A 27,473-nucleotide genomic window follows, 5' to 3' on the forward strand; every position below is an offset into this window, starting at 1 on the left:
CCAGATCTCTTTGGAATGATTTTAATTAAAGTAACTTCCTTCATGTGTGAGTGCTCAGTGTAACCCTAACCTGCCCTCTAGTGGCACACTGGAAGAACAAACTTTAATCATCTCCGTCCCAGCCGTCCTCAGAGGAAATATCAGCCTGACGTGCTTTAAAGTTTTTTCTGAAGTCTTCATCAAAGTGCTCCAGGTCATCTACACGGAGCAAGCCCTGAAAGTAGATACGCTGACAGTCAGACACCGGTTTGATCTACAGTAGAAGTGAAGCTGTGTAAAATGATTCACTCACTGCCTCGTACCTTCGGTAAGTATCCAAGGAGTTTTGTGGCGTGACGTTTAAGAAGACGCTGCCTCTCTTCTTCGATGATCTGTCTACGCAGTGCCTCTCTCTCCTGCTCAACTGCTCTTTCTTTAGCCTCCAGTTCCTTAAAGAGAATGATTAAAATGTTGTTATCAAAGCAGGTTGTAATTGTATAACAAATACCACTGAGATAAAACCTGGTTTCCTCACACAGTGTGGTACAAGCAGTAAAGCTACACCAGAGACAGAGAGTGTGGTTTGTACCATGTCAGCCTCACGCTGTTGTCTCCTGTCCTCTATCAGTTTCTCCACCTCGCGTTTGTGCTCAAGTTGCTTCATGCGTCGTTTCTGGGCATTCATCTGCTCTATGCGATCGTCCTCCGCGAACTTGGCCATCATTATTTTTCTGAAAGCCTCCTCTTCCTCTTTCTCTGCCTGCCTCTGCATCTGTTTGAAAGCCAGCTGCTCCTGGCAGGTCTGCTGCATCATCAGCCTCTGTCTGATCTTCTTCTCCATCGCTTCCTGAAATTTGAAGATGTCAGATTTTAGACTATGGGGACTTGTCAGTTACTACTTAAAAATCATCACTTGCAGCCCTAAGATCCAATATACTTTTTTTTGGTATCTCATTACTGTAATCTTGTCTGAATTGTTGAACATGGGTGTTTACGTAATCCAATGATCCTTACAATTTCTCTCTGCCTGTTAGCCTCCTCCTGTTCCTCTAAACAAAGTTCCTCTCGGACTCGCTCCATCTCTTCACGCTGCTGCCTCTCCTCTTCAATCTTCTTGGCCAGCTGGAAGAGAAGAGAGAGGGGGTGATATTTGGTGTTCGATACAGATCATCTGTTACTGACTGAACAGATAAATATATGGCCGAAAAAAAAGGTCTCTCAACTAATTCATGAAGATGCTCTTTGGCTTCCTCCCTCTCTCTGATCTTAGCCATTCTGCTCTCCTCCATGTGCTGCTGCTGGCTCGCAAACTCCATGATGCGTCTGTTCTCAGCCTCCATCTTTTCTTGCTCCATGCGTCTCCACTCGGCCTGCTGTCGCTTGAATTCTTCAATGTGCTGCTTTGTGGCTCTGACCTTTTCCAGTTTCAGCTGTCTCTCCCTTCAACAAAACAGAAATAATCTTCAATAAATCCATTATTCTACCATAATAATTGTAGTAGCACTAGCAGTTGCATGTATACATTTACTGATTGAATTTGTAAGCCACTTGGAATTTTTATAGAATGACAATTTTGCAGTTTCTTGGATATGACGTGATTTGACTGAGCATATTTACTCTCTTTCTAATTGAACCGTCCAAATTTAAATCCAAGGAATTCAAGTCAAGTTTTTGGTCATACTAAAATCATATTCCTTTTTTTCGAATGCATTGTTCATTCATGTTAATCAGTGTAAGGAACAGCAAAGAAAGACTCACATCTGATCCTCCTCATAAATCTTTCTGACAATCTCGTCCACCATGAGCTTCTCTTTGAGGAACTCCTCGTATGCCTCTTGTCTCTTGCGCTCCCTCTCCATGAGCTGCTGCTCCAGCTCTCTCTGATACTGCACCACCTCCTTGTGGCGTTTCTGCTCCTGCTTCTGCTGCTCAGTGGCTGCTCGCTCATATTCACTCTTCATCTTGCGAGCAAAGTCTGCCTCCTCACGCTGGTTAAAGAGAAAAGACATGCACAGTATGTAGTACATAGGCTTCACCACAGAAATACAGTTTTTGTATTTGCAATTTTTTCTTAAAATTAAGATGAAATCCCACTTAAACACTGTTGAACCCAAGTATAAGAAACCTAACACTTTCTTTCTGATCCTTCATTATTAGGTGGAATAAAAACTTCTGCACCCCTGCACTGTCTGTTAGAACTTTTTAAAATGATTCTTAATGTTTGGATAAACACAAGCCCATACATACAGCTGATCTCAACAGAGAACAGATAACTTATTTTAGCCATTGCAGTTCCCTTTGGTATTTTTTCACTGGAAAAATGTTTTTGGTAACTGATTGAAATCAAAGAGGAGAGTGCTCACCATTGTTTCAAACCTCATAGCTTCCTGCTCGGCGATCTGTGCAGCTCTTTCCTTGTTCAGATATGCAGATTTCAGTTTTGACTCCAATTCTCGTAGCTCCATGCTGAAAAGATTTAAATAGACTATTAAAAATGGAACATAAGTAATGAAGAGACCAAAGCCGAAAGACTGCACAAAAAAGAGGAAGTGTTGCATTTGTATACTACCCCAGAACATACTGTGTTTCAGGGTAATGAAATAAATGCGTGTACCTGTTCTCTTTGATATACTGCCTCATTTTCTCCTCTCTTTGCTTCTCATAGTTGATGCGGGCCAGCTCTTGAGCCATTCTCTCCTCTTGTTCCAGTTGCTTTTCCCTGTTTATTCTCTCCTCCTCTGCCTGCAAGACAAATTTAATTATGACTATCTGCATCTGTACGATACAGTTAATACCTGGATGATACTGTGTAGTGTTAGGGAATGCTTTTCAAAGTTTGGATCTGGACCCACCAGTGTGCTGTGGTGGTACCTTTGTTTGTTTACATTTGTATAGCCCCTTTAATTGGTTCATACAGTAATATTGTACATAATTTGCATGTGCATATATGAATATACAAATTTCCATATAAATCTCCTTGTTACAAAAGCTTTTTATTCTTTATTTGTCGATATTTTATGGTACTTTTTTTGATATTCTATTTGAGCGTGTAGAATGAAATGAGGTACAACTACACTGTACTGTTCAATCCTGTATAGAATAAGAACAGCAACACTAATACTCCACTTCTTGTGGAGGGAGCTGCTTCCATTTTATCTCTGTGTCAGGTAATTAACACACAAACACCCCAGGCAACGCAGTATTAGTCCATCACAGGAGCAATTATTTTCATCATCAATATGTCTGACAATTGTTTTCTTTAAAAAAAAAAAAAAGAAAAAGATTTTTCAGTCTCTAAAATGAAAGAAGATAGTGAAAATGTTCATCATTATTGCCAAGTTAAAATATTCAAATTGTTTGTTTGTTTTTTGACCGACAGTCATTAACAACAAAAACGTAGAAAACTACAGCTGCTAAAACGATATTAATAAATTGTCAAAATTGTTGGCAATTTATTTTCAGTCATTTGAGTAATCGATGGATTTATTTCAGCTCTACGGTGCCGGTTGGTTTCTGGGTGTCTGGGGAAATAATGACACTGTCATGTATAACTAGCACAAACTGAGAAAGTACCTTTAGCAGAGCGCTCTCCATTTGCCTCTCCTTGAGCTCCTCCTGCACCTGTCGCAGGTGTCTCCTCGTCACAAAGCTCTCCTCATCCCGCAGACCAGCCTGCAGCTGCCTGTCTCTCTCCACACGCCTGGCCTCCTGCTGTCTCTGCTGCTCCTGTCTCTGGCGCTGAGACATTAACCTCTGCTGCTGGCTGTACGCCCAGTTACGACTCTGTCCCGGTGAAAAAACAGACACATGTGAAAACACTGAGAGTAGGTGAAGAGTAACAAGTCGATCCATGTTAACTGCAAGGTAGATGCTCTGTTCGTAGCACCCAAGCTAACTCTAACTTCGGTTTGCCAACGAGCATTTACCATGTTTGTGCTGATTTTCGTCTATTCCAACTTTCTTTACTCCATTCCGCTTAACTCTGTGATTCCTAAACGACTCTGAATTAATGAATTTATTAACTTCAAATGAGTTCTCGGGCGCAGCCGTTGTGAGCAGTTAATTAGCCGTAGTTAACCGGAGGTATCGCTCGGTTTCCTAGGTTGTTTGGCGTCTCGTTGTCCTGGGAACGCCGCGTCTCCGTGTGCTCAGCCAATTAAAATGAGCGTTGATAATGACGTCAGGTCCGGGAAACTCAAAATGCATCTCTCCCATTCAATTTCCATCTACACCGTTTACTATCTACGTCGACAGGCAAAGGCTCTTCTGGTTCATTCATCATTCAGACGTCATGAGGTTTGATTGCATTGATGTGATTGCCTTAAACCAGACTTCAAGTAAAATCAGCTCTGAAACAGTTGAATATTATATATAAATATAATGCTTGATGGTGGCTGTTTTTAAAGAGCCACGTTAAAAAAAAAAAAAGAAAAGAACCCAAAGACTCAAAGCTCTTAGTATTAAAGTTTTATTTACATAACAAAAGAAAAAACACTGATCCAAACCCAGTAAGTTTATAGATCTCTGAGGAAAATGTGTCCCAATATGTTTAGAGGAATGTATTCAAAACAGACTCAGGGGGTTACATTTACAGTGCCATCATAGACATAGATGCATTTACAGACTTGCGCTACAGATGCTGTATGTACAAGTGAAAACCCTTTTTAAAAACCAATGACGTCAACAATGACTTTTGCTATTTTAAGCCACACGAAGTAAACAAATAGCATGGTATAAAACATTCCCAGAAGCCGCAGGGAATTTGCCTTTTTTCAGTAAATGCAAAATAAAAGGCAACTTAATCAGCCAGCAGCCGGGACGTAAAAATTGCTTGACAGATTTAATCACGTTGACGTGCTGAGTACCTGTGCTCAAGCTGACATGTACACGTTTCTTTAACAAGCTGGCAGTTAAACGTAAGATAATAAAATCTACTTGGATACAGTGGTATACAGCTATCAATTTGCTCATTCCTCAAATAGTTGTGGTCATTTTCCACCCAGTGCTCCCTTCCTCCTTTAATGCCATTTTTCTGCTTTATCAAAGCAACACATTTCAGAAAGCTTACATTCTTTTTCTTAGGGAATAAAATTTTATGCTAATACGTACTACTATATTTCTTAATGGTTTAAAGCCACTTTTTGTGTGCTGAGATAGAAGTTATTAAAGAATCTGATATATTCATACTTAAACTTTTAACAATATATAGTTCCATATTAATTATAGACCAATATTTCTGCCACAAATCAGGATTTTTTTTTGTTGTAAACATTGTATATACTTCAGTGATGTTTCTGTTGTTGGTTTAGTGACCACAAATTCAATATAAAGGGAGCAGCTTGCAGATTACATTTCAAAAAACAATTTACACACTATACAATGACAGAAACGCACAGATTAAAGGACAATAAAAATCTAAAACGTCTTAAATGAAGATACCTGTGCAAAACAGTCTTTGATAGAAATGGGAATCAAACTGAACTGTAAACTATATCAACAGATCATTAGAGAGAACGTGAGCATGTTTATTTTGTGCCACTGTTTTTCCAGGAAGTCTGGAGTTTTAGAATCAGATCATGGACAAACGTGTTCACATTTTTCAGTAAAGCAAATCAAAAACAGACACTGGGTTTCGGGAGCTGAGCCAAACACTGTCCTCCTTATGACAGATGGGTTTTTCCTTAATGATAACATCAAACAGGTTTTTGGAACTTTTCAGAAATACAAAAAAAATTCAAGTTGAATGAAAAACCAACACTGTGAGGTCTGGAATCATTAAAGATGCATAATAATATTTCTGATGTTTGCAAATTTTCCAACAATATAGTTGACAGGCCAAATAAACCAGTAAAGGGTGCACTTTTATTTATTTATAATTACAATCATACCTTGGCAATGGATGTTTGTGAAAAAATATTTTTCCAATTGTTTTAACTGACTTGCCAAACACATGAATCTTGAGGGGATTATTAGCAAATACCAGCAGCCAAAGCAACATCATCATATAGTTATCTGTAAAAGAAATGCCGAGGTCTGGCAGATGTTGCTGTTATTTTTAAGTTCATAACTGTGCAGACCTCTCGTTTTTCATGTGCATTGTTTAGTTGATGTACAGCTTCATTCAGGTTTAGTTTGCTGTTCCTCTGTGACATTCTCAGGGACAATCTCTGTGGCAGAGAGCTGCTCTGCAACATCTGGACTGTCTGACTTAACCACTGATTCAGCACCGAGATCTAAAACCCCATCTGATGTACAGGCAGACGATGGAGCGGGAAGCAACGACTGCTTTAGTTCTCCTTTGAAGGAACCTTCATTGACACTTGTATCTGTGGATCCCTTTTCCTGATCACCTGCTGGTAACATGGGCTTTGAATCTGGCTGATCAACGGTAGCGACAGTAACACTTCCAGATGTGACACTTTCAACTAGTTTCAAGTCTGTATCCTTTGGTCTTTGAGCAGGTGCTGATGTCAGGAGGTACAAAACTTTTGCTGGCTGCCCCAAGACGAGATGCCTGCATGACAAGAAAGAGGGCAGCATTTACAAAAGCAACATGCAGCCTTTAGCAACAGGCTTTTATCAATTTAACAAATCTTAATCAAGGTGTAATATTTGAAAGCAGCAATGGACATTAGTAAACAGCTACTCTGTAGTTGTTGAAAGGGAAACCTGAGATGCCAATTTACAGGGACTGTATTCTTTCAGAACCTTAAAGGAGCACTCCACCAATTCTATACATGAAGGCCAGTCTACCACGTTTGTGGTACTTAACTTTTTTTTATATGCTGCAGATACTTCAGCTTGACTTGAATGTGACACTAAATCACTGTAGTACCCCTTTAAGAATACAAAATAAATTAAAGATAAACAGGTGATAAGATGTAATGTGGGTAGTAGTTTCTACTCACACTCGATCTTTGGCTTTGATATCTGCTGGGTTAAACACAAGAGACAGCCTTTCAAGAAACTTGTATGACTAAACATGACTGAAGTTTTACTTGGGGGGTGGGTGCGAGGGTGGGGTGGAGTGGGGTTTGGGGTGGGGTGACACATACCTTTCTCCTGAATGACTTTGCATATGTGATTTGGTCGATCGGTTAAATGTTTGGTCATCAGGTCACCACCTGATGCGTCCACGAGGAGGTCGCAGTTGAGACAGACCAGAGTGAATCTGAGGGAAAACAAAGAAAACTTCTGTCATGTTCAATTTCTAATAGAAAACACTGTATTCTGTGTTGTGTTGAATATAAAATGACGTGTACTTACTTTAATGTGGATGCATTTTTCTTATGATCCATTTTCAAAAATCTATTTTTGGTGATGGTACTATGAAATCTAACAAAGACCAAGGAAAAAAAATTGTCACACAGTTTGTCAGATAAATACAGTGGATCTAGTGCCACAAATATGAATTCAATTTAAAATTCTTAACTCACCTTATCATATGATTCCCAATGGAAACTTTGCAACTTGTCCGATATTTGCATGCACCACAATTCGAAACCATTGGGAAGTGAGAAAAGAAGTTGTCAACTTGTGCATTGCACTCAATGCACGTGTAGCATCCTCCGTTGACTCTAAAAGTTGGAAACAAGATAAAGCTCAATAAGGTTTGAAAATATGGTTTTGTTTAAACATGTGTGTAAACTTTCCCTTTATGAGGTGAGTCTGGTTTCAAAACACTGTAAAGGATGGAGTCAGAGGAGGAGTCATTTCATATCACTGATAAACAAAACTACAACCAATGACCTTTGTTGACTGTCTGCTGAGAGTCCTAATTTTATTCTACTAGTCTGAACTCTTCTGTTACACCACTACTTTATTCTGTGTGTCATCTGCTTAAAAGCCCATATTATGTGACTAAACCCAGTATATTATTTTTGATTACTGATCCCAATTAGCCAAATACACACATTCATTTTTTTTTAAAGAGAGAAATCCCACTCTATCTGCTGTAACCATATTATTTTTAGCCAGCATAATGAAGAGTGTCTGGAAAATTAACAATTAGCTGCTTTGTGTATTGCTAGGCTTTAATAACGTCTATTAATTTGCTGTCATAAATACCCAGGGGGTGGGGCTCCATATTAGTGGCCAGGGTGGGAGGAGGGATCCTCAATGATTCAGAGGGCCTAGAGCCAGATGTGTCTGGGATTATTGATTATTAACTTTTTGAGGATGCGGTTTTTTTGAGCTGCCCAAGAGTCAACCCAGTCCCTTTTTCCATTCATTAATTTTCAAATTAAAACCCTCTAATAACAAAGATTTTAGCCTTTGCTGATGATTAATCACAGCACAAATGATCAGTCTAGAAAGGTTTTCATAAAAATGTGTGTGTGAAGGTGTGTGAAAAAGCTCAATCAACAACCTGAGGTTCCTCAGTGCCAGGTTGTGCTTGGTAGTTCGGCCATCTTGTTTCTTGCTCTGATTCATCTTGGCTTTTCCTGCTCCAGAGATGTTCAACTTAGCCTTGGATACACAGACTGGAGATCTGGTTTGCTGACTGAAACTTAGTGTTTCTGGAGTGACGGTGAAACCGGATCGATCAGGGGAAGTGGGCAGTACGGGCGTCTTTCCTGTGAGGGAGGCTCGAATGGTCACCTGGAGAGTACCGACAACTAATTAAGTTTGTGTTAATCTAAAAATAGTTAAAACATAAAAAATACACCAATCAGCCACAACATTAAAACCACTGACAGGTGGAGTGAGTAATATCGATCATCTTGTTACAATGAAACGTTCTGCTGTGAAACCCTGGGTCCTGGTCAGTGTTTTTAATGTTGGCTGATCAGTGTAAATGGTTAGCTGATGTCAGACCTTTGTACCCGGAGGAAGACCCTCCAGGGCTTTAGGTTTTCTGAAAGTCTTGTGGACATGAGTCCTGTGCTCCAGTTTCTCCTTGTAGGTGAGGAAATTCAGTCTGCATTTTCCACAGCGATGGATCCCTTTTTTCTGAAATAGGAGAAAAATCACCAGAAATGTGATTAATGAGCAGTGTGAGGAGAGGCTAATTGCTGAGATACTTCATTTGGATTCACTGAACAAGTGTAACGAGTATGAAAGGAACGGCTTTCATTTCTATTAATAGAAAAGCAATTAATTTTGTTTGGTTCCAACCATATTTATTGCTCCTTTAGGGCAGGTGAAGAGAAGCAGCTTTTATTGTCAGCTTTTTATGTATTACAGTAAGGTGCTGGGCAGACAACCAAATCAATCCAACCTTGGAGTTAGAGCTAAAAGTACAAACCAAAAGTTAATTCAAACTCTTGCAACTATACTAAGATGTTGAGAACTGAAAGAATCAGTAGACCATTACAGAAACACACTTCTCTGTGAATCCACATCTGTGTTACATTAAAAAAGACACTTGAAGAAAGGTTTAATTTCCTTTACAACAGTATCATACCTGATGTTTCATGTAGTGCTGCATATACATGTGGCTACTTCTAAGAACTTTGAGACAGAAGGGACAGAGCAGGTCTTTTGTGTTTTCATGGGCTGTTCGGAAATGTGTCTCCACATCAGAGAAGAAAGAGGACCTGTAATTGCACACCTGTGGAAACAATAAAAAAAAAAAAAAAAAGAGTTTCAGCATCAGTAAATATTTTCCATGAAACACTGAACCAAACCACAACTCAGTAACAAGCAACAGACCTGGCAGACGTAAGGCATTTCCCCGGGCTTGTGGTTGTCCTTCATGTGTTCCAGGAGCACTTGCTCCGACTCAAACGCCAGCTCACATATTTTGCAGTTGGCTGAAAAAGGAAAATTACAAATGACTGGTAAGTGTCTGACTAAACTGTCACGTCTACACGCTGAACTGTAGAGATCATTATGTTATACTTGAGGATTCGATTGGGCTGTGGGCGCTCTCGATGTGGCACTGCAGCTGGAACGGAGTCATATACTGTCGGTAGCAGTGCTGGCAGGTTGTGTGGCTTTCCCAGCTCTCGCTGTTCTGCTTCTCTAGCTCCAGGTGGTGTTTCATGTGGTTCATGAACCTACATGGCAGGGCAGATACACACACGCAGCACACAAATGTCATGTAACACTTTAATACAAAGGAGCTGACACCTAATCAGCCAGCTTATCTCTGTAGTGAAAAACAACAAATTTATTTATGTGACATGAGGAGTGGAAGCCACATGGAGCTGTTAACAACTTGGCTTATAAAGTAACAAAGGAGAGGTAAGAGGAGATAAGACATGTAATTGTAAGTATCTTTGGCCAAACCAGAACAGGCACATAACTTGGTAACAAGCCCAACACCTGGATCCCTGACCTGCTTTTTGCTGTTTTATATCATATCATATGTTTGAGTTTTAGGCTGTGGGTCAAACAAAACAGACAAATGAAGATGTCACACAGGAATCTGAGAAATTGTGATGAGCAAGATTAATGTTAATGTTTAGAAAAGGCCATTTTCCGTGGTTAAAGGTGTAACGGGGAAAGAGCTCCTTCAACAGGAACTGCATGGCAGTGACTATTTCATGAGACAATTTTATGGGATCAGGTGCAAAATACCTTTCCCAAAAGCCATTCCTGTTACACAGGATGCTAAATTAACAGTGCTGTCATTAACAACAGGATTAAATCAAATAGAGCTGAAATGATTAGTTGATATTTAGCTTGCCAATCTACAAAAAACATAAAGAAACATTTGCAGCTTCTATGAGGATTTGCTGCTTTTTTCTTTGTCATATACAGTATGACAGTGACTTGCATATCTTTGGGTTTTGAACTGCTGCTCAGACAAATCAATCAGTCTATTGCCAAACTTACAATAGGCATTCTGTCACACAACAGATAGTAACATCAAACCAAATCACTGTTAATGGAGCACAGTGTTGAGGTTGTCCCAGCTAACATAAGCTTGAAGGAAAGTAATTCAAGAAGGAATTAAGCTGTTGTGAATAAATACCACTCACTAGGTCACTCATGTTTATATCATGTTATATATCATGTTTATGAATGAGGTGTGTGTGTGCCACACACCTTATCTGTTAACCAAAACAGTGTGTATGCATATGCATATTTTGTTGGCACACACACAAACAGCTCAAGGTTAACTGAAAAAAAAAAAAGAATGAAACAGCAAAAGAAATGACCTTAACTGTGGGCTCATAATTTACATATGTAACAAATTTGCATTGATCTGAGGAATATTTCAGTTTTTAAAAGGTAAACGACACATTAAAACAAAACCAATGTCAAGTAGTGGGGAACAAATTTAAATATTCCTGGTCTGTGTGCATAGAGCGGTTACAGTCCAGGTCCCAAAGGCTTTAAAGATAAATGAAGTATTCTCCTTAAACCTCACTTTCTAAGCATGTATAATAGCCGTTATAATATCAGCAATTACACACAGATTTTTGTTTTGCCTAATGATGTAGTGCTCCGCGGCTGCAATGAGCACCTCCACAGCTACCTGCTACTGCTGCCCTGACGAGGCATGGCCCATTTTTCAGCCTGTACATTCTGCTACCTCAGCTCCCCTAATAGAAATTTTTATGTGGATGAACCATGACCTCGACTGTGAGAGTGTGGTTGCAGTACAAATGGGTTTCCCCATTAAAAGCAGCTTACAGAAGCTTTTTTTTTTTGCAATGTTCTGAAGCAAAGTTATTTAATCAAAGGAGCAGTTCTTTCACTTCCTAAACTAGCAGTCATTTTTCATCTTTAGGCCCAAGAGGGAAAATGGTCTGATACTGTCATCCATCTGAGAGGAAAACTGCAGTGAGGACCAAACAAGACATCCACTCTCTCTTTATTGGCATTGAGACTCCTTCAAGTCCCAGTCTGCCATTTGAGAGAATGTTTATTGGAGTTTGCAAGTTCTGGACCAGAACTTAGTCATAACACTGGGTTTAAAATGTAACAAACACAGCAGGTTAAATTTGTAGCTGTGCTTACAAACACATAGACATCATAACAAATTTACATCTGAGTTAACCATCCACTGATATTAAATACTTGAATCAAATGCTTAGAGAAATGACATAAACCTGCAGTGTAGAAATTTATCTCCTGAATCTGCAGCTCCCCTTGGGTTTAATGAGCTTTACAGCGAGTTTCAACACATTGTTTAGCCATCCAGCTTCAATAGTGCTGGTTCACTCTCACAGCTCTCACTGCAACCATTTTCAGCTGCAGCAGGCAGCTGTTTTCAGAGAAGAGGTTTTAAGTACTAGCTTGAAGCAAGACACTAGCTTGTGAATATAGTGGATCATTTAAAGGCTAAAGAGGCAGATCTATCCACCGGAGTTTGGTGGAGACCAAAAACAGAGCTAACAGAGACAATGTTGGATTCTAAATAAATGATAATGTTGCTCCATAACACAACATTCAGAGCTGCTCTGTACCTTTGCTGAATTTTATATTTTCAGTTGAGAAAGTATAATTAAAACTATAAAATATGGAGGAAATTGAGTATTACCCAGTTGTTTTACTGAAGGCAAGAAAAAAAATAATCATACCTGATATTGTTCTTGAGAACCTTTAAACAGCTCTGGCACTTGAATGTGGTGTTTGTCTTCTGCACCTCCTTGTACCCATCTCCCTCAAAGTGGCCGTAGTAGAAATCTGAGACAAGCATGATGCGCTTGTTTGGGCTCGGGTTCAGGCTTGATGGAGTCGTACTTTCAACTTTTGTACTGCAATTCTGAAACAAAGAGATGTCTTACACTGAATATGCAAACTTTGCATTGATTGGTTTAAGCAAAGCAGCATTTCACTCTAAGAACTAAGATTAAGAACTGATGTCCGAGTGCACATATTTATGTTTTATTTTATATCTACATTATGTCATGTTTATGTTTACACTCATGGACTAAGTTTTACTTACTATAATATGAGAGTTCAGGGCTTCTGGTGTAAGGAATTCTTCTTGACACTTGGAGCACTTTTTCTTTAAGATCCCGTTTTCCACTTTGACAGTTACTTTTGCCGGCACTACAGAAACAAATGTTACAAATAACAAGGTATTAAAACACAAGAGGACCTAGGATTAGGTTTAGGGTTTGTTTTCAATTAAATTCCTCTGGTAACAAACACGTACCCAAATCCAGTTTTGCTCTTTTCACTACGCAGTCTGTTTTCTGTGGCAGCAGTGCACGTTTGACTGTACTTTGAGCTGTAAGAAATCCAAGAAAATACATGTACATTTTAGTCATCACGAGCTGATTGAGCTGCTGTAAGGTTAAATCTAAGAAAATTACCTCTGTTGGCGCCACTGAAGATCTGAAGTGACTGGGTGTTTGTCAGATTGGGTTGCAGCTGAGCAGACTGTGTTGAGTACACAGCAGGGCTCTGGACGTTTGACAACGTCACAATGTTATTACGGATTTGCTGAACCTGAGGCCTGTGGACAGCACCAGGTATTACTGTGGCAGGACTGACCCGCTGAAAAAGCTGCTGCTGACCAGCTGAAAAACAGAGATGCAGACTCTGAAGACAAATTTGGCAAAACTGCTTTTGATGAAGCTTTTTGATTACATCACAAAATCGCTGATGAGAGGGTGAAGAAGGTTTACTCCTCAGAACCATAACATACTCAGGTTTACCTGGTACGATTGCAAATGATGTCCCTGGGGGGTACTGTGTCCCAAGAGAGGCAATAAACTCACTGCTGTTTGCTAATTGTGGAGAAGTGACAATAAAGCCCTGGAAAAAAGTGTGAATCCATTATTCCACATAGTAGTACTTCATGCATCAACCACATTAATTTACATAACATGAAAAGCAGTTTATTCCATACAAAACAAAATCACAATGAAATGGTAGTTTGTTTTTTATTGGGAAAATGAATTCAACAATACCTGGTTATTGACAATAACAGGCTGCGGGCTCACTGTTGTCAGAGTGGGTGCTGCAGTACGCACTGCATTTCCAGCAATATTCAGTGGCAGCATTATTGGTGAAGGGCCAATGACAGGCTGAGGACCAGGATGCTTTATTTCTGGTTTTCCTGCAGTGTTTCTCTGAGGTGGTGGAGGGTTAGGCTTACCATCCTTTTGGTTATTGGCTGTAGGAACACACAAGAGCACCAAAATTAGCACTTCAACAGATATTAACTTCAGCAAAACTCTAAGCAGAGATTTTGTCTAACATGCAGAAAACAAAAAAGATCAATGACTAATCGTACAAACACATATAATGAATATTAATTTGATTATAAAATCAATATTAAACTGTCTTTATACCAAATATTAAGAACAGCAGAGCTTGATTCTGAGCTACACATTTTTTCATTCTGATTAAGCAATCATTTGCGCTTGTGAGGCTCATACGTCAACAAAATTAGGAGTTTAAACGCTTCACATAAATATATCTAAAAAATATGCTATGACATACAGAGCACTCCAACAAAGATGGGTTCATCATCATCATCCTCTATCAACTGAACTTCAGGAACTTGTTTCTGCCATGGCTCTAGCTCCTCCTCGACACATTCCATAAAAAGTTCTGACATTGTTGACCTGCAAAAGAAAAATACAATACTTAGCCAAACTTCCTGCAGAATTTTAAAAATATTTTTAAAGACCTCTGCAAAGTGGTGACCAGATCAAGGATGTGCTACAAGCAACTGTTCACATCACAAAATTTATTCTGTGGAAGCTGAAGCGAAAAATCAAGCCATTAAAAAGACTGTGCTAAATATTTGATAAGCTATTTTTAAAAATATCATTATATTTTATATATTTTGTCACAAATGCCAACAGGAAATGCAAGGTTTTTGAAATGTAAAGACACACAATTGTCCCCAACATTTTCAGCTTCAACAATGTAGGCTTAGGCTCAACAGATAGCAAGGCGATCAAATAAAAAAAAGTGTGGGAAATCATTTGAGAGTTTGTGGTTCTAGATAAAGACATATTTACAAGACATATAGTAGCAGATATTTTTCAAAGAAGACATTTTGACATGTCACCATAGGAAAAGCACAGATGTAAAATAAATAAATAAATAAGTGACTAAGTATGATGGCTGAATTAAATTTAGCTGCTTTGGTCTTTGTGCACAACAATCTGAATGTTTTCTAGCAGGCAGCAGATGGTCTTTTTATATAGAGAGAACAATTATTTTTAGGTGAGCCTCTTACTTGGGAGAGTGTTATATTACAGGTTGTTTGTGGCCTTAATCCTTAAACGGATATGTTTTCAAAGATCTATTAGCAACAACTAAGAGGTTACTCAAGGAGACAGGGTGCAAATAAGATCCTTCTACTCTAGGACAGTGTCTGGACATTGTTGAAAAAATACATGAAATCACAACAACATTTATGTAAAGACTGATATTTCAACTTATATCAGTGTGTTGAATAGCTCGCTGTTGTTCTGCAGACTACAATACAAAGAAAAGGATACCGTATTGGCCATAATATATGACAGTATTTATCTGCTGGTACATTATGTTTCCATTCATTACAACCAATGTTCTTTTTCAATGGAGTGAATATTAGTGTAATTACGGTATTTTAGAGTGTTGCGTTGAGGATAGTTTAGCCTAATTATACACGGACTGATATCTGTTTTTCAGAGTTAATCAGCCCTAAAAGTCTTTGCTTAGTTCAGTTTAAGCTGCAGGACTTTGTGAAGCTGCTGTAACATGTTCTGCTGCCACAGAGGAAATATGTTAATGACGAGTGAAAACGAGTTCACGGCGTCTCCTGACGTCTTTACTGCAGAAATGAAATGCGGGGTAAATCTGTCAAACAGCCGAGAATTACAGCTGTTACAGATGATGAGCCTGAAAAACAATTATACAAGAGGAATAAGAGAGAGAGGGGGGTTGACTTGCTACAGTCACTAGGAAAGCGAGCTGTTTACAGACGTCCGGCTGAGCAGAACCTGAAGCAGCCAGATGCTGTTTCATTGTCAGACTCTGGGAAGATGAGAAAGTTGCAGTACAGACCTACTCACTTCCTCTTTTATCACTGTTCTTTAGTATGGCGCATAGTGCCATCACTATGTATAAAGGGTTACTTCAGGACATAGAGCTCACTTCATCAATCACATCACGATACAATTTTCAGCGTCACGGTGCGTATCATCACGTTTTCTTAGTCACGATGCATCGTGCCACGGTGCATTGTTTTAATCAGACATAGAGGATTATTTCCGCTCAAATGGAGTTGTGGTTCTCTCACCCGGCAAGTGCAAATCCAATAGTCTCTCTCCTTTTAGCTGTGTTTACTTTTCCAACAGTTCATGAGGGAAATATCTGGCTATTAAGCTGCTATAAGCTCATTCACCAGTTTGCCATTTGGTGTTGGGCAGGTGGTGCAGATTTGGTTTATCAGCGCTTCCTCCATAGAAACATCTTTCTGCAGCAGCTTTAACAGACATGGTTATGAAAGTGGAGCATTAAAAGCAAAACACTGAGCTAAAAGATGATAAAATGCTCTGTAGAGCTGAGTGACAGTATCCATAGTACTTATAACAGTTATTTTAACTTGAAAATGAATAATTATCATTATTATTACTGGAACAAATCTTTTACAAGCCAAGATGACGACAGTACATGTTGCCATAGGAGATTTTTGATGCAGGGGTCCAGCCTACTCTCAAATAAAGACGTATTTCTACCAAAAAAAAAAAAAGAAAAAAGAACATGACATATGTTTTTTTAGTATCCATTGTTTGCTAATGTGTGACAGAATAAATTCAGGGCCAAGCTGTTTTACAAAATACAGTTTGGTGAAATTATGAGTGTGAGAGAGATGCTGTTTTAGTTTTCACCCAGCCTCGGTGCGCGCTAAAGCTGTCCCCTTCACAACCAAATGGTAAGTTTATAAGAATGTAACAACCTAAATGAAAACTGTTACTAACAGTCTCCAGATCTACCACCAAGCTAGCTAACATTAGCATGTGTTAGCTCAGCGCTGTGTTTTGTTATTAGCCTCTCAGTCCCTCTCAATAGCAAGGAAGCTAATGCTAACTAGCAAAGGTTTATGGTTCCGCTGCTGCAGTCTGTGACGGGATTAGAGCACTAAGAACAAAATCTGACCTTTAAAGTCTTCTACTCATTTTATCTCCAAATTACTCTGTCGTTACGTTGCAAGAGTTATCGGTTATCGATCACTGTTCTATAACATTAGCAAAGCTCCGTCTGCACGCTGTTTTTACCTGAGAGATGGATGTTGGGACAAAGACTGCTTCCTGAGTGTGGAGTACAGGCTCTGAGTTTCTGCCTGCCTCTCTCACACTCAGCCTTAGAGCCGTGTCTAGATAACCAAACTTCGGCAAAGCCCTTGGCCTGAGGACGGCGGAGTTCGGATAGTGCGGGTCTATTTCATACAAGAGGGGGGTGGAAAGCATATGTGCTAGCCCCATAGACTGTATATACTAGCCCAAGGCGGCGGACACACTCGGACTGTCTGCACCAATCAGACGACCAGCCGCATATCTATTCGTCACTTCCCTTTTTAATTGTAGTACTTCCTGGTGTCAGAATTAGAATGAAGTACTGCACTGTTGTTGCTTTTTGTCTCAATTTCATGTACTTCCAGACTGTGCGATAAGCAGCACAGTCACAGTGAATGGTGTATTCACTTCATCCTGCAGTGCATGGACTGACATTTTAAACTTTTTTTTTTTTATTGTAATTTGCAAAACTCTTGTTTCTGTTGGTTGTAATGTCAGTCATAAAGTGTTTCTGCATGTGATTACAGGCTGTCAGGAGATGTTACACACCTATAAACTAAGTGACATAGTTGTGATAGTGGATTGGTGCAGCAAGAGTGGGATGCAGTTTTAAATACACACACAAAAGTAAAGCGCTATAATTAAGTTCCCTATCTAATGTAAAAGTAAGCAGTCTATACAGCCTTTGCAATTAAATCATATCCTGATTATTAGTGACAGGTGGAAATACTGGGTTACACAAGAGCTTCTGCTCCTTTGCAGCGAAAGGAACTAGTTGAGGTGGTTCGAGTATGTGGTTAGGATGCCTCCTGGGCGCCTCCCATTGGACGTCCTCTGGGACATCCAAGAACATGCTGGAGAAATAATGAATGCCATCTGGCCTAAGAATGCCTCATGATCTCCCAGGAGGAGCTGTACAACAGTGCTGGGGAGAGGGACATCTGGACTACTTTGCTTAACCTGTTGTCATTGTGATCCAACCCTTGAAAAGGAGCAGAAAATGGATGGATGGGTGGAGTTGGAGAACAGTGTTGACTATGGGAGCAGTGGTTCTTAACACTACACATTTTCTTTATCTTCTTTCACCTGTGAAAAGTTAATGCAATAATTTTCACTACAATGATCTTCAAACATGTTTGTAATGCAGATCAGTAGTTACAACTCTGAGGGATAGAAAATATGAGATTCCTTCTACTGTATTGACTACAGACTGACCCAAGATCACTCGGTCTGCTTCTGACCACACCCATTTCATGCAAGTGGTGTTGACCCATTTGTGCCATTTACAAAACCATTTTTTTTCAAGGGTTGTTTCTTTGGTTTGAGTGAGGAATTGACTTTTACTTTTTAGAGAAAAAATGGGAATGCAGAAAAGGTTATGATCAATGGCCACCACTGGCACATAGAAGATCTTTAATATAATTGCATTGCAAGCCAAGTATTAAATGAGTTCTTGTCAATTAGTTTTGTACATCTGCAGTGCAATTGTCAATTAGGACATTGTTTCTGGAAAGAGATGCTGCTTTTGTATTTTTCAATGCTGTGGTCAGTACAATTCACCTAATCACCTTAAATCTCATACACAGATATGTCAATATTTAGAAAAATTAAACTAAAGCTATCTGCACAGTCAGGTATCAGCAGAGTTAAGCAATTTTTAAATCATTTGCGAGAACCTACTTTTTAAATACAAAAATGGCTTTGAAATGTTATTTTATTTTTATATTTGAAATGCTATTTTCTTCTTCAGCAGTGCTTGATCCCAGTAAATCTTATATTAAAAAAAGAATCAGTTCCATGCTTTTAAATAACAGCAATGAGGCACATGAGATTGGGTTTTGACTTGAGAATTTATTTTAATGAACATAATAATACAATAAAACTTGTACAATCAAAGGGGAATGTCACCAACAGGCTGTCATCATTTTTTGTATTTGGCCTTGGAAAAAGAGGTAACAGGTGCTGTGTGCAAACTGTGGCCATGTTAGAGGAGCCAACAGACTCACAGGAGCTTATGATGATAACCCACACTGTTACACTTAAATGTTAAAGTTATTATTTGTTTGATGTGCCGACAACAAGCAAGCACAATTGCTGATTTAAATTTGGCTGCCATCCCCTTCAAAATAGTCACCTTGTGCAGTGATACACTGCTCCCAGCGCTCCTGCCACGCTTGGAACGCTTCCTGGAATTCCCGTTCTGTAAGCGAGTCGAGCACCACCTGCGACTCATTCTGGATCTCCTCCACTGTGTCAAGACGATGGCCCTTCAGCTTGGATTTCAGTTTTGGAAAGAGGAAGAAGTCACAAGGAGCCAAATCTGGTGAATAAGAGGGGTGGGGAGCCACAATTGTGTTGGTGCAGCCAAAAAACTCACGCGTTCTCAATGCACTGTGAGCAGGCGCGTTGTCATGATGAAGAACCCAATTGCCATCTCGCCACAGTCCAGGTCGTTTGCGCTGAATATCCTCCCTCAGACGCTTCAGGACGGTGCAGTAGAACTCAGCGTTGACAGTCTCGCCCTGGGGAATGAATTCATGGTGCACAACCCCGCGAATATCGAAGAAAACAATGAGTAGGCTCTTGGTCACGCGCCTGACTTGATACACCTTCTTCATTCCTGGAGACTGCTGGCCTGTCCTCTGCAAAGATTGCTGTTTGCTCTCTGGGTCATAGCGGTAGATCCAACTTTCGCCACCGGTGATTATCCTTAACATGAAGGTCGGGTCATTCTGGGCCTGTTGATAGAGATCTTCACAGACTTCAACACGGTGCTGCTTCTGCTCTGGAGTCAGGACCCTGGGCATGAGCTTGGCAGCGATGCGGTGCATGTTCAAATTGGATGTGAGGATTGTGTGAACTGTTCCAAATGACACGTTGACGGTGTCAGCAATTTCCTTGATGGTGATCCGGCGATTCTGACGCACAAGCCGTTCGATTTCTTGGACATTTTCGGGGGTTGTGCTTGTAGAGGGTCGCCCTGACCTCTCGTTGTCCTCCAGTGACGTTCTGCCCCTCTTGAAACGGGAATGCCATTCAAAACACCTTGCCCGACTCATTGCTTCATTGCCGTAAGCCTTCTTAAGCATTTTAAGGGTCTCCCTTGCAGATTTTCCGAGTCTGACACAGTGTTCAATGTTTGCTCTCTGCTCAAGTTTGAGGTCCATTGTGACATCGCAAATGCGTTCCTGTAAGTGGTCACAAAGAGGCTCCCGATGTTGACCCTGGACACAGGGTAAGGACACAGGGTTGTTGCTGATTTGCTGCACCTCAGGTGTTACTGTGGCTGTAGCCACATTTTGGAAAATGTGCTGGTGACCAGCTGGAAAACAACACACAAACTCTTAGGGTAAACTAAAGAAATAACAAAAATGATATTATCACAAAAATGCAAGCCCCAAAAAAGTCTCCTCAGAGACATCCTCTGGTACTTTTACCTGGAACTATTGCAAATGAATTCCCAGGAGGACGCTGTGTCCCGAGAGAGCCAGTGAACTCAGTGTTGCTCGTTAATTGTGGAGAAGCTGCAGTGAATTCCTGGGAAATAAAAACAGAATCCATATTTTAACTTATAGAACCAGGATCCCTGTAACAACCATTTTAGAAATGAAATGACAAACTAAAGGTTTTTCAACTAATTTATTACAAATAAATACATAAAATAATTCTGATAACATCATTACTTGGTTGTTGAAGACATCAGGCTGTGGGCTTTCTGTTTTCAGCACAGGTGGTGAAGAATTCACTGCATCTATCTGAAGAGGTGAAGGCTCTGGCTTACAATCTACAGCTGTAAGAACATACAAAAAGATCAAAATTGGAAGGTAGTTAAAGGTTCCATATTGTGCGATAAAATGAGATGTATATGTCATTTTTTGATTAACAAACAGGTCTAGGTGCTATATAAATACTGTGAAAGTATCAAAAATTACCAGATCATTTTAGATTGAATTTGACAATTTCAGTGCCGAGTGCTTAACATTTTCCTCAGTGATGGCCATCACAATTTGCATTTACCAGTAAGTTTACCAAGCTGCTGTCAGTCATTTTGATTTGCACATATGATGACATGTTTTATTCAACAGTTATTTGTGTTTTAGAGGAGTGCAGAAGCCAGATGTTGTAGAACCTCAGCACTAACATGTTCTTTAGGAAAATGCTGTTACATACTCAACTCTCCAACATCATCCTCTTCTTTCACTCGTACTTGTGATGTTCGTTTCTGCCATGGCTCCAGCTCCTCCTCTTCACATTCCAGTAAAAATTCAGATGCCGTGGACCTGGAACAGAAAATAGCAATGTGCGACACCTGGTTTCTCTAACACACAAAAACCAGACAAATCTTCACTGATATTTCTAGTCGCTTACCAACGTACAGGTAATCCTCAGGTTAAAGATGAGTAATGTGAGAATTAATGACGTGTATGTGTGTATCTGCAGCTACTTAAATACACAAATATATGAATATATTAATTAATAGATTATATTAGAAATACATCATTGTGTTATTGCTGTTTTAGCCATTGTTTTTACTCTTGTAATTGTGAGAAAAGCTGAGCCCGTCTGATAACTAATGAAAAAAAATAATATCAACTGCTTTTATCTATTAATTCTAAGTACACAAGAAAAACTTTTCTAAAAAACATTCCTGAAATTGAGCCTCATCAAAGACATACAGGTACCTCTGAGGCATTAGTGGTACGTAGACTTCTTCATCACAGCTGTTATCTGCTCCTGCAGATCTCAGTTCAGTTGTTTCTGTGATGTTTTCCATATCATCATCCAAGTCAGATCTATGAGATCAAACAAAAACATCTGATGTTAGAATCAGACACAGAAACAATTAAGACACAAACATGAGTTAAAATGTTAGTATGACATAGAATAAAATTACATTCTGTCGTTGCTGTTGCATTCATCCTCGTCAATGGTGACGTCCATCTCCTCAAAACTGAAAATGACATGCTACAGTGAGGGCATTGAAGACAAGAGTGGTATATCTTATAATCTTTACACATGAAAAATGTAGGTAAACCCATATATAGCATATAGACTGTATCATGACCAGGTCAGAAAACAGGGGAGCATGGAGGTCAGCGACTAAGTTACAGCAGGTACTTTTTAAAACGTCTCTCTGATGATGATGTTTGAGTGCTGCTTGAATAGAGATGGATGGAGTTCTGCACAGAGTTGCAGAAGTTGGAACTTTAGGGTTAATTTAAAAAAAAAAATCATATAAAGTAGTTTTTTAGCTACTAAAATTGTGTAAACATGTCAACAACCTAATTCAGCACTAAAAGATGAGGGTTAAAACCTAAAATTCTCGGTCATGGTTAGGGTGGCTCAGGCATCAGTTTAAATGAGCTGGTGGGAAAATGTAAGTGAAGTTATTAAAATCATACACTCAGGATTACACATGGGCTAAAACAATGTCAAACTGTTTAAAAAAAAAACAAAAAAACAAGGTAATGACAATTTACCTTTCGGAGGCTGATACATGTCCCAGACTTGATGGTGCAGGAGGCTTTTGCATGCAAGTGCAGCTCAGCGATATTGAGGATATCTTTTCATAACTGTAAAGAGAAATTTCATCATTAGACATCAATCTGGAAAATGTTTATCATGCAAATGTACCCTTGGCCTGACAAAACATATGAGTTATAGAACAACCAGTTGCAAGTTTACAGGTATTACAGCCAAAACAAAGCATGACCTAATTTTTAAGCATACACAGTCATACTCCGTATAGAAACTCATTCTAAAATTCTAGATTCAATCTGTAGATTAGATTCAGGATTTCTTTTGAATTTTACAAATGCATTTTTGTTATGTTTGTGCTAACAATGGTAGTGTCAGCAAACGTGGAGGACGAACTAGATGCCAAAACAAACGAAAACTACCTGCATGGTTAGAGAGTGGAGATGAGTAGGAACATTTTTCTTCCCATCAACTGTAAGTATGAACACAAATGTTTGTGTGTTAAAAAAAACAAAAGTACAATGAAACCAACTGAGCAACAGTAAAATACAGATTTACAGGGGATGTGAGAATCTGTACACAGATTTCTGTAATTGTTTGAAACCAATCTGTGCTTCAGTTTAACATCTCTCACAATTTGGATAGTAAAAGATGGTACACCACAATTCAACCAGAGTATTATGCTGTGCCAGATAACAAGCTTGTACACTGTAACACCTCATGACCCTAGGATGAAGCAACATGGCCTCTATAACTGAAACTGTCAGTTACTAATGAGCTTAAAATGTCTAGATCTCTGGTCAGTGGCCAACAAAGTAAATGAGCTTTATACCTTTAAAGATCTTTAACTCTTTGGTGTACTTTAAAGTTTACTGTTCTTGGTCAAGAAATCTGTTATTAGGGTGTTACTAAAAAACTTTTTAAATGGTGAGTAATTTTTATGGCCTTTCTGAAGTAAACAAGTCACTTGTTAATTAATTAATTAATCATGAAAACTAATAAAAGATCTAGGATTTCCAAGAAATCACACCACAACACTTTATTGTGCATATAAAAACTTTAATGAGCTTTATTTGTTGGTACCCTCACAGCTTTCTGAAACAGTGCTCCATTCCTCCTGAAAAGTGATTAAATTAGAAGCAATAATCTCATATATTCCTGCCGGCCTATAGTATGAGAGAGAGAAAACGGATAAAATTGTGAAAAGAAATGATTTATTGTTTATTTTACCAAGATAGACAGATGTGTTGGTACCCCTAAATAAAGATGATAAATCGTTTCAAACTAATTGTTTAACCTTAATTAGTGTCACAAGTGTCTTCAGTTTTTTTATCAGCCTATTTAAAGAGAGAAAACGTGCCACTGTATAGTTTGGTATCATTGAGTGCACCCCACTGACCATGGAACAGAGAAAGCAAAGGAGAGAATTATCTAAGGCAATAAGACCATCTCCAAGCAGCTTGATGTTTCTGTTACAAAACATCAAGCTGAACTCCAAGGTCAAGGTCCGTCACTATCTGATCACCTTTTAGACAACAATGGGCTCCATGGAAGGAGACCCAGGAGAACTCTATTATTGAAAGAATAATATAAAAACAGACTGACTGGAATTTGCTAAAAATGCATGTTGACAAGCTACAAAGTTTCTGGGAGAATGTCCTTTGGACTAATGAAACAAAACTGAAGCTTTTTGGCACATCACACCAGCTTTATGTTCACAGAATGAAGCTTTATGGAAAGATCTGGAAAATGCAGTGTGCAGAAGGCACCCTTCTAACCTGAGATAACTAGAGCAGTTTGCTCAGGAAGAGTGGGCTAAAATACCTGTTCCCAGATGCAGAAATCTCATTGTGAACTACTGCAATGGCTTGTTGGCAGTGACTGCTGCTAAAGGTTGTGAAAAAAAATTAAGTTAAGTGTACCATCTTTTTATCCATGTCATTTTCATTTGGTTTATTACCTAAAATATTCAGTTGAATTAAAAATCAAAAGCAATGTCTGATTTGAGTTAAACATGGAATAAACAATGATTGATGCCATTCATTTTTGTTGTGGGTTCTTCTTTTTCATGGAGGGGTACCAACAAATTTGTATTTTATGCCAAAAGAATACATGGTATGACATTTGAAAAAGAAAAGACAAGCATGCATATAAAAAAAACACAATATGTATATGTAATGTGACAAACACCTCAATTCAGTTCAATTCAGTTCTTTATTGTCATTGCACTGTTGTGCAATGAAAGTCAAAGTGCAACTCCAAGTGCCAAAATAACATTGACATACACACATGCAGCTCATCATACAGATCAGCAGAGATTATGTAAAAACTAAGTGAGCAGCAATTAATAAATAATTAAAAGGGTTGCAACAGTAAAACTACAAAAACAGAGAAAAAGAAAAAAAAGACATAAAAACAAAAGCAGTAAAAACTGCTCTGGCTTACAATCTATAGCTGTAAGAACATACAAAAACAACAATATATTGCACAAAAGAACCAGTAAACCAATATGATTAGTACATTGTACGACCCCGACTATTGTGGATTATTGGGAATTCAGTTTTTTTAAAGGCGCATGGATAAAAGCTATTTGTGAGTCTGGAAGTGTGGGCCTGAATGGATCTGTAGTGCCTCCCAGAAGGAAGCGGTTCAAAAAGGCAATTGTCTGGGTGGGAAATTCCTGTATGATCTTTCTGCTCTGTGGAGGCATCGTGTGCTGTCAATGTGGGTCAGTGATGGAAGCTGTATCTCTCCACAGAGCATTTACAAAGGGACAACAGCAATCAGCGGTTATAATCAGCAACAACATTAAAATCACTGACGGGTGAGGTGAATAACATTGATCACCTTGCTACAATGTAATGTTCTGCTGGGAAACCTCGGGTCCTGGCATTCACCTGGGTGTTACTGGATATGTACCACCCACCTACACACTGTGGCAGACACGCAAACCCCCGCTAATCACCCAATACAAAGCACTGCCCAGTGGCAGTGGTTTCCCCCAGCACCACACTGTAAGTATTGCTCAGAAATGTCTCAAAGAACACAACAAAGAGCCCAAAATGTTGTCTGGGTTTTGAAAACTTTCTCCACCACTGTGCACTGGTCACTAATCATAAAGTACGAAAATAAAGAGAATTTCCATAGTTCCAGGACAATAATCTATTACTTAGATAGACTAAACGTAGCTACATACCCGCCTTCAAATATTTCACAAATACTAACCTGTCCAAAAGCAAAAAAATTGGTCACTTCCCATGTTTTTCTGCTGCTATTGCACATTCTATCTCCGTCACTATGGTTGCTCCCGTTTGCAGCTCTAGCAAACAAGTCATCGATAGCTGACATAAAACACATCACATCACTCAGTTCGACAGCGCGGGAACGTCGCCACAGACACCAACCAGTGGCTAGCCAACTCATGCACGCTATGCTATTTTAATTTTGATAACATTGGCCGAATGGGTGCTTACCTGTCTGATAAAACACATGCGAGATGAACTTCTTTTTGTGGTTCCAGTTTGTCACGAAGCTCTCTCCATCTAGAAAATACCACATCAATGTTTACTCTAGTTTTATCCCTCCTCTTGTCCCATAATCTTCTTGGGTCGTTTTTTTTTTCCTCCCGTACGTTTGCGCTTTATGGGGAAAGCTTCGGTGACAGAACGCCCAGTAAAAGGCAGGAAATAATCATCACACAAGTGAGCAAACAATGGTATTAAAAACAACGGGCCTGTTGTGGCTAGATTTTCATTCACTGTCTCTCTTACCAGTACTTCTAATTTTTCCCGCACTCGCTGAGGCGTTATCCGGCGTTTAATGTGGAGTTTACCCGTAATGACGCCATCGACAAGCGACCAAATGGGACGGACCGTTACCTGGATTAAAATTATGGATTTATCTAGTTTTAGAAATTGTTGACAATATATTGGGGGGTATTTTAGCGCGGAAAAGTTATATATTATACGTTTTCAACTTTTAAGCAGTATGTAGGATTCAGTAGCATTTATTTTCTTTGCAGCAAATTGCAAATAGATTGGTGGGCTTAATTACCTGTCAAGCAGAAAGCAGGCGACCTCGGCATCACTTTGAAAACATTTGTCATTCATCAGCAATTTCCATCTGTGAAATGCCACCCCAATGTTAATCCTTGTTCTCTGTCTTCGCCTGTCCCGCCTTCTTTTGGCTTCCTCGTGTTTACGCTTCTTTGACAGCGAGGGTACACGCTCCGCTGCCTTTTCTTGCGCTAAATAATATGTGTGGTCCCCCATTATCAAAACTTTGGCTGTCACGCTTGTCACACACAGCAACCACTCTCCTTTCTCCCTCTTAAGTCTTCCGTATACAAGCTGTGGCGTTGACGTAAAAACGCGAATGACCCTATATACAGCCACTCTTTGGTTTGGTTTGTCCGCTCTGGGCTACTGTAGAAACACAGCTGAGCAATGTGAAGGACTCCGTGAAGGAGGACCCGCTCCATATGTAGATATAAATGGCTCAATCTAAGCAAATGAGCACGCAACTCTTACTTTTAGGTGATTACACACTAATAAAAAACATCGGCATGTATACTGTAGTCCGTTCCCGCCCCGTAAATGCTACATACTCCAATATACTTGTACTTTCACCCTCTATCATACTTAATTAACCGTTTGGGTCCCTCGTCCATACAGTCCATATCACAGTGCATACAAAGGTTATGGAGAGAAGGACCAAATCTTTATTATCTGTACGAACGTTATCTCTCTTTAGACCACCAGCCATCAATGTAGGGATGGAGATTTACATGTGAGGGAGAACCACAGATTTCAACCAGCTTTAGAAAACTGTCTTCAGTAGCATACTAGACACTTCTCAATGAGACATTAAACC

At 39.4% G+C, this 27,473-nt stretch overlaps 2 protein-coding genes across 2 annotated transcripts; both read right to left on the bottom strand.

The window, feature by feature from the left end:
* Positions 1-72: 72 nt before the first annotated feature.
* Positions 73-4,116, bottom strand: mns1 (meiosis-specific nuclear structural 1). Its single transcript, XM_018668069.2, has 10 exons — positions 3,906-4,116; positions 3,553-3,762; positions 2,594-2,721; positions 2,343-2,445; positions 1,738-1,967; positions 1,203-1,419; positions 994-1,101; positions 569-826; positions 303-428; positions 73-214 (listed from the first exon to the last, which is right to left on the bottom strand). The coding sequence occupies exons 1-10, from the start codon at positions 3,906-3,908 to the stop codon at positions 104-106; spliced, it is 1,494 nt and encodes a 497-aa protein (XP_018523585.1). The 5' UTR covers positions 3,909-4,116; the 3' UTR covers positions 73-103.
* Positions 4,117-4,431: 315 nt separating this feature from the next.
* znf280d (zinc finger protein 280D) lies at positions 4,432-27,429 on the bottom strand. The gene is made up of 27 exons (XM_051078362.1): positions 26,655-27,429; positions 26,075-26,143; positions 22,604-22,696; positions 22,018-22,074; positions 21,806-21,916; positions 21,294-21,403; positions 20,807-20,913; positions 20,561-20,660; positions 19,226-20,445; positions 17,106-17,176; positions 14,332-14,456; positions 13,797-14,002; positions 13,542-13,641; positions 13,197-13,403; positions 13,037-13,111; positions 12,824-12,930; positions 12,456-12,640; positions 9,823-9,980; positions 9,634-9,734; positions 9,386-9,532; positions 8,797-8,931; positions 8,348-8,580; positions 7,416-7,556; positions 7,246-7,314; positions 7,035-7,150; positions 6,888-6,912; positions 4,432-6,493 (listed from the first exon to the last, which is right to left on the bottom strand). Exons 1-27 carry the CDS (start codon positions 26,870-26,872, stop codon positions 6,097-6,099), a joined length of 4,683 nt encoding a protein of 1,560 aa, XP_050934319.1. The 5' UTR covers positions 26,873-27,429; the 3' UTR covers positions 4,432-6,096.
* Positions 27,430-27,473: the final 44 nt, after the last annotated feature.

Source organism: Lates calcarifer, linkage group LG2 (genome assembly GCF_001640805.2).
Source record: "Lates calcarifer isolate ASB-BC8 linkage group LG2, TLL_Latcal_v3, whole genome shotgun sequence".
Taxonomy (NCBI): domain Eukaryota; kingdom Metazoa; phylum Chordata; class Actinopteri; family Centropomidae; genus Lates; species Lates calcarifer.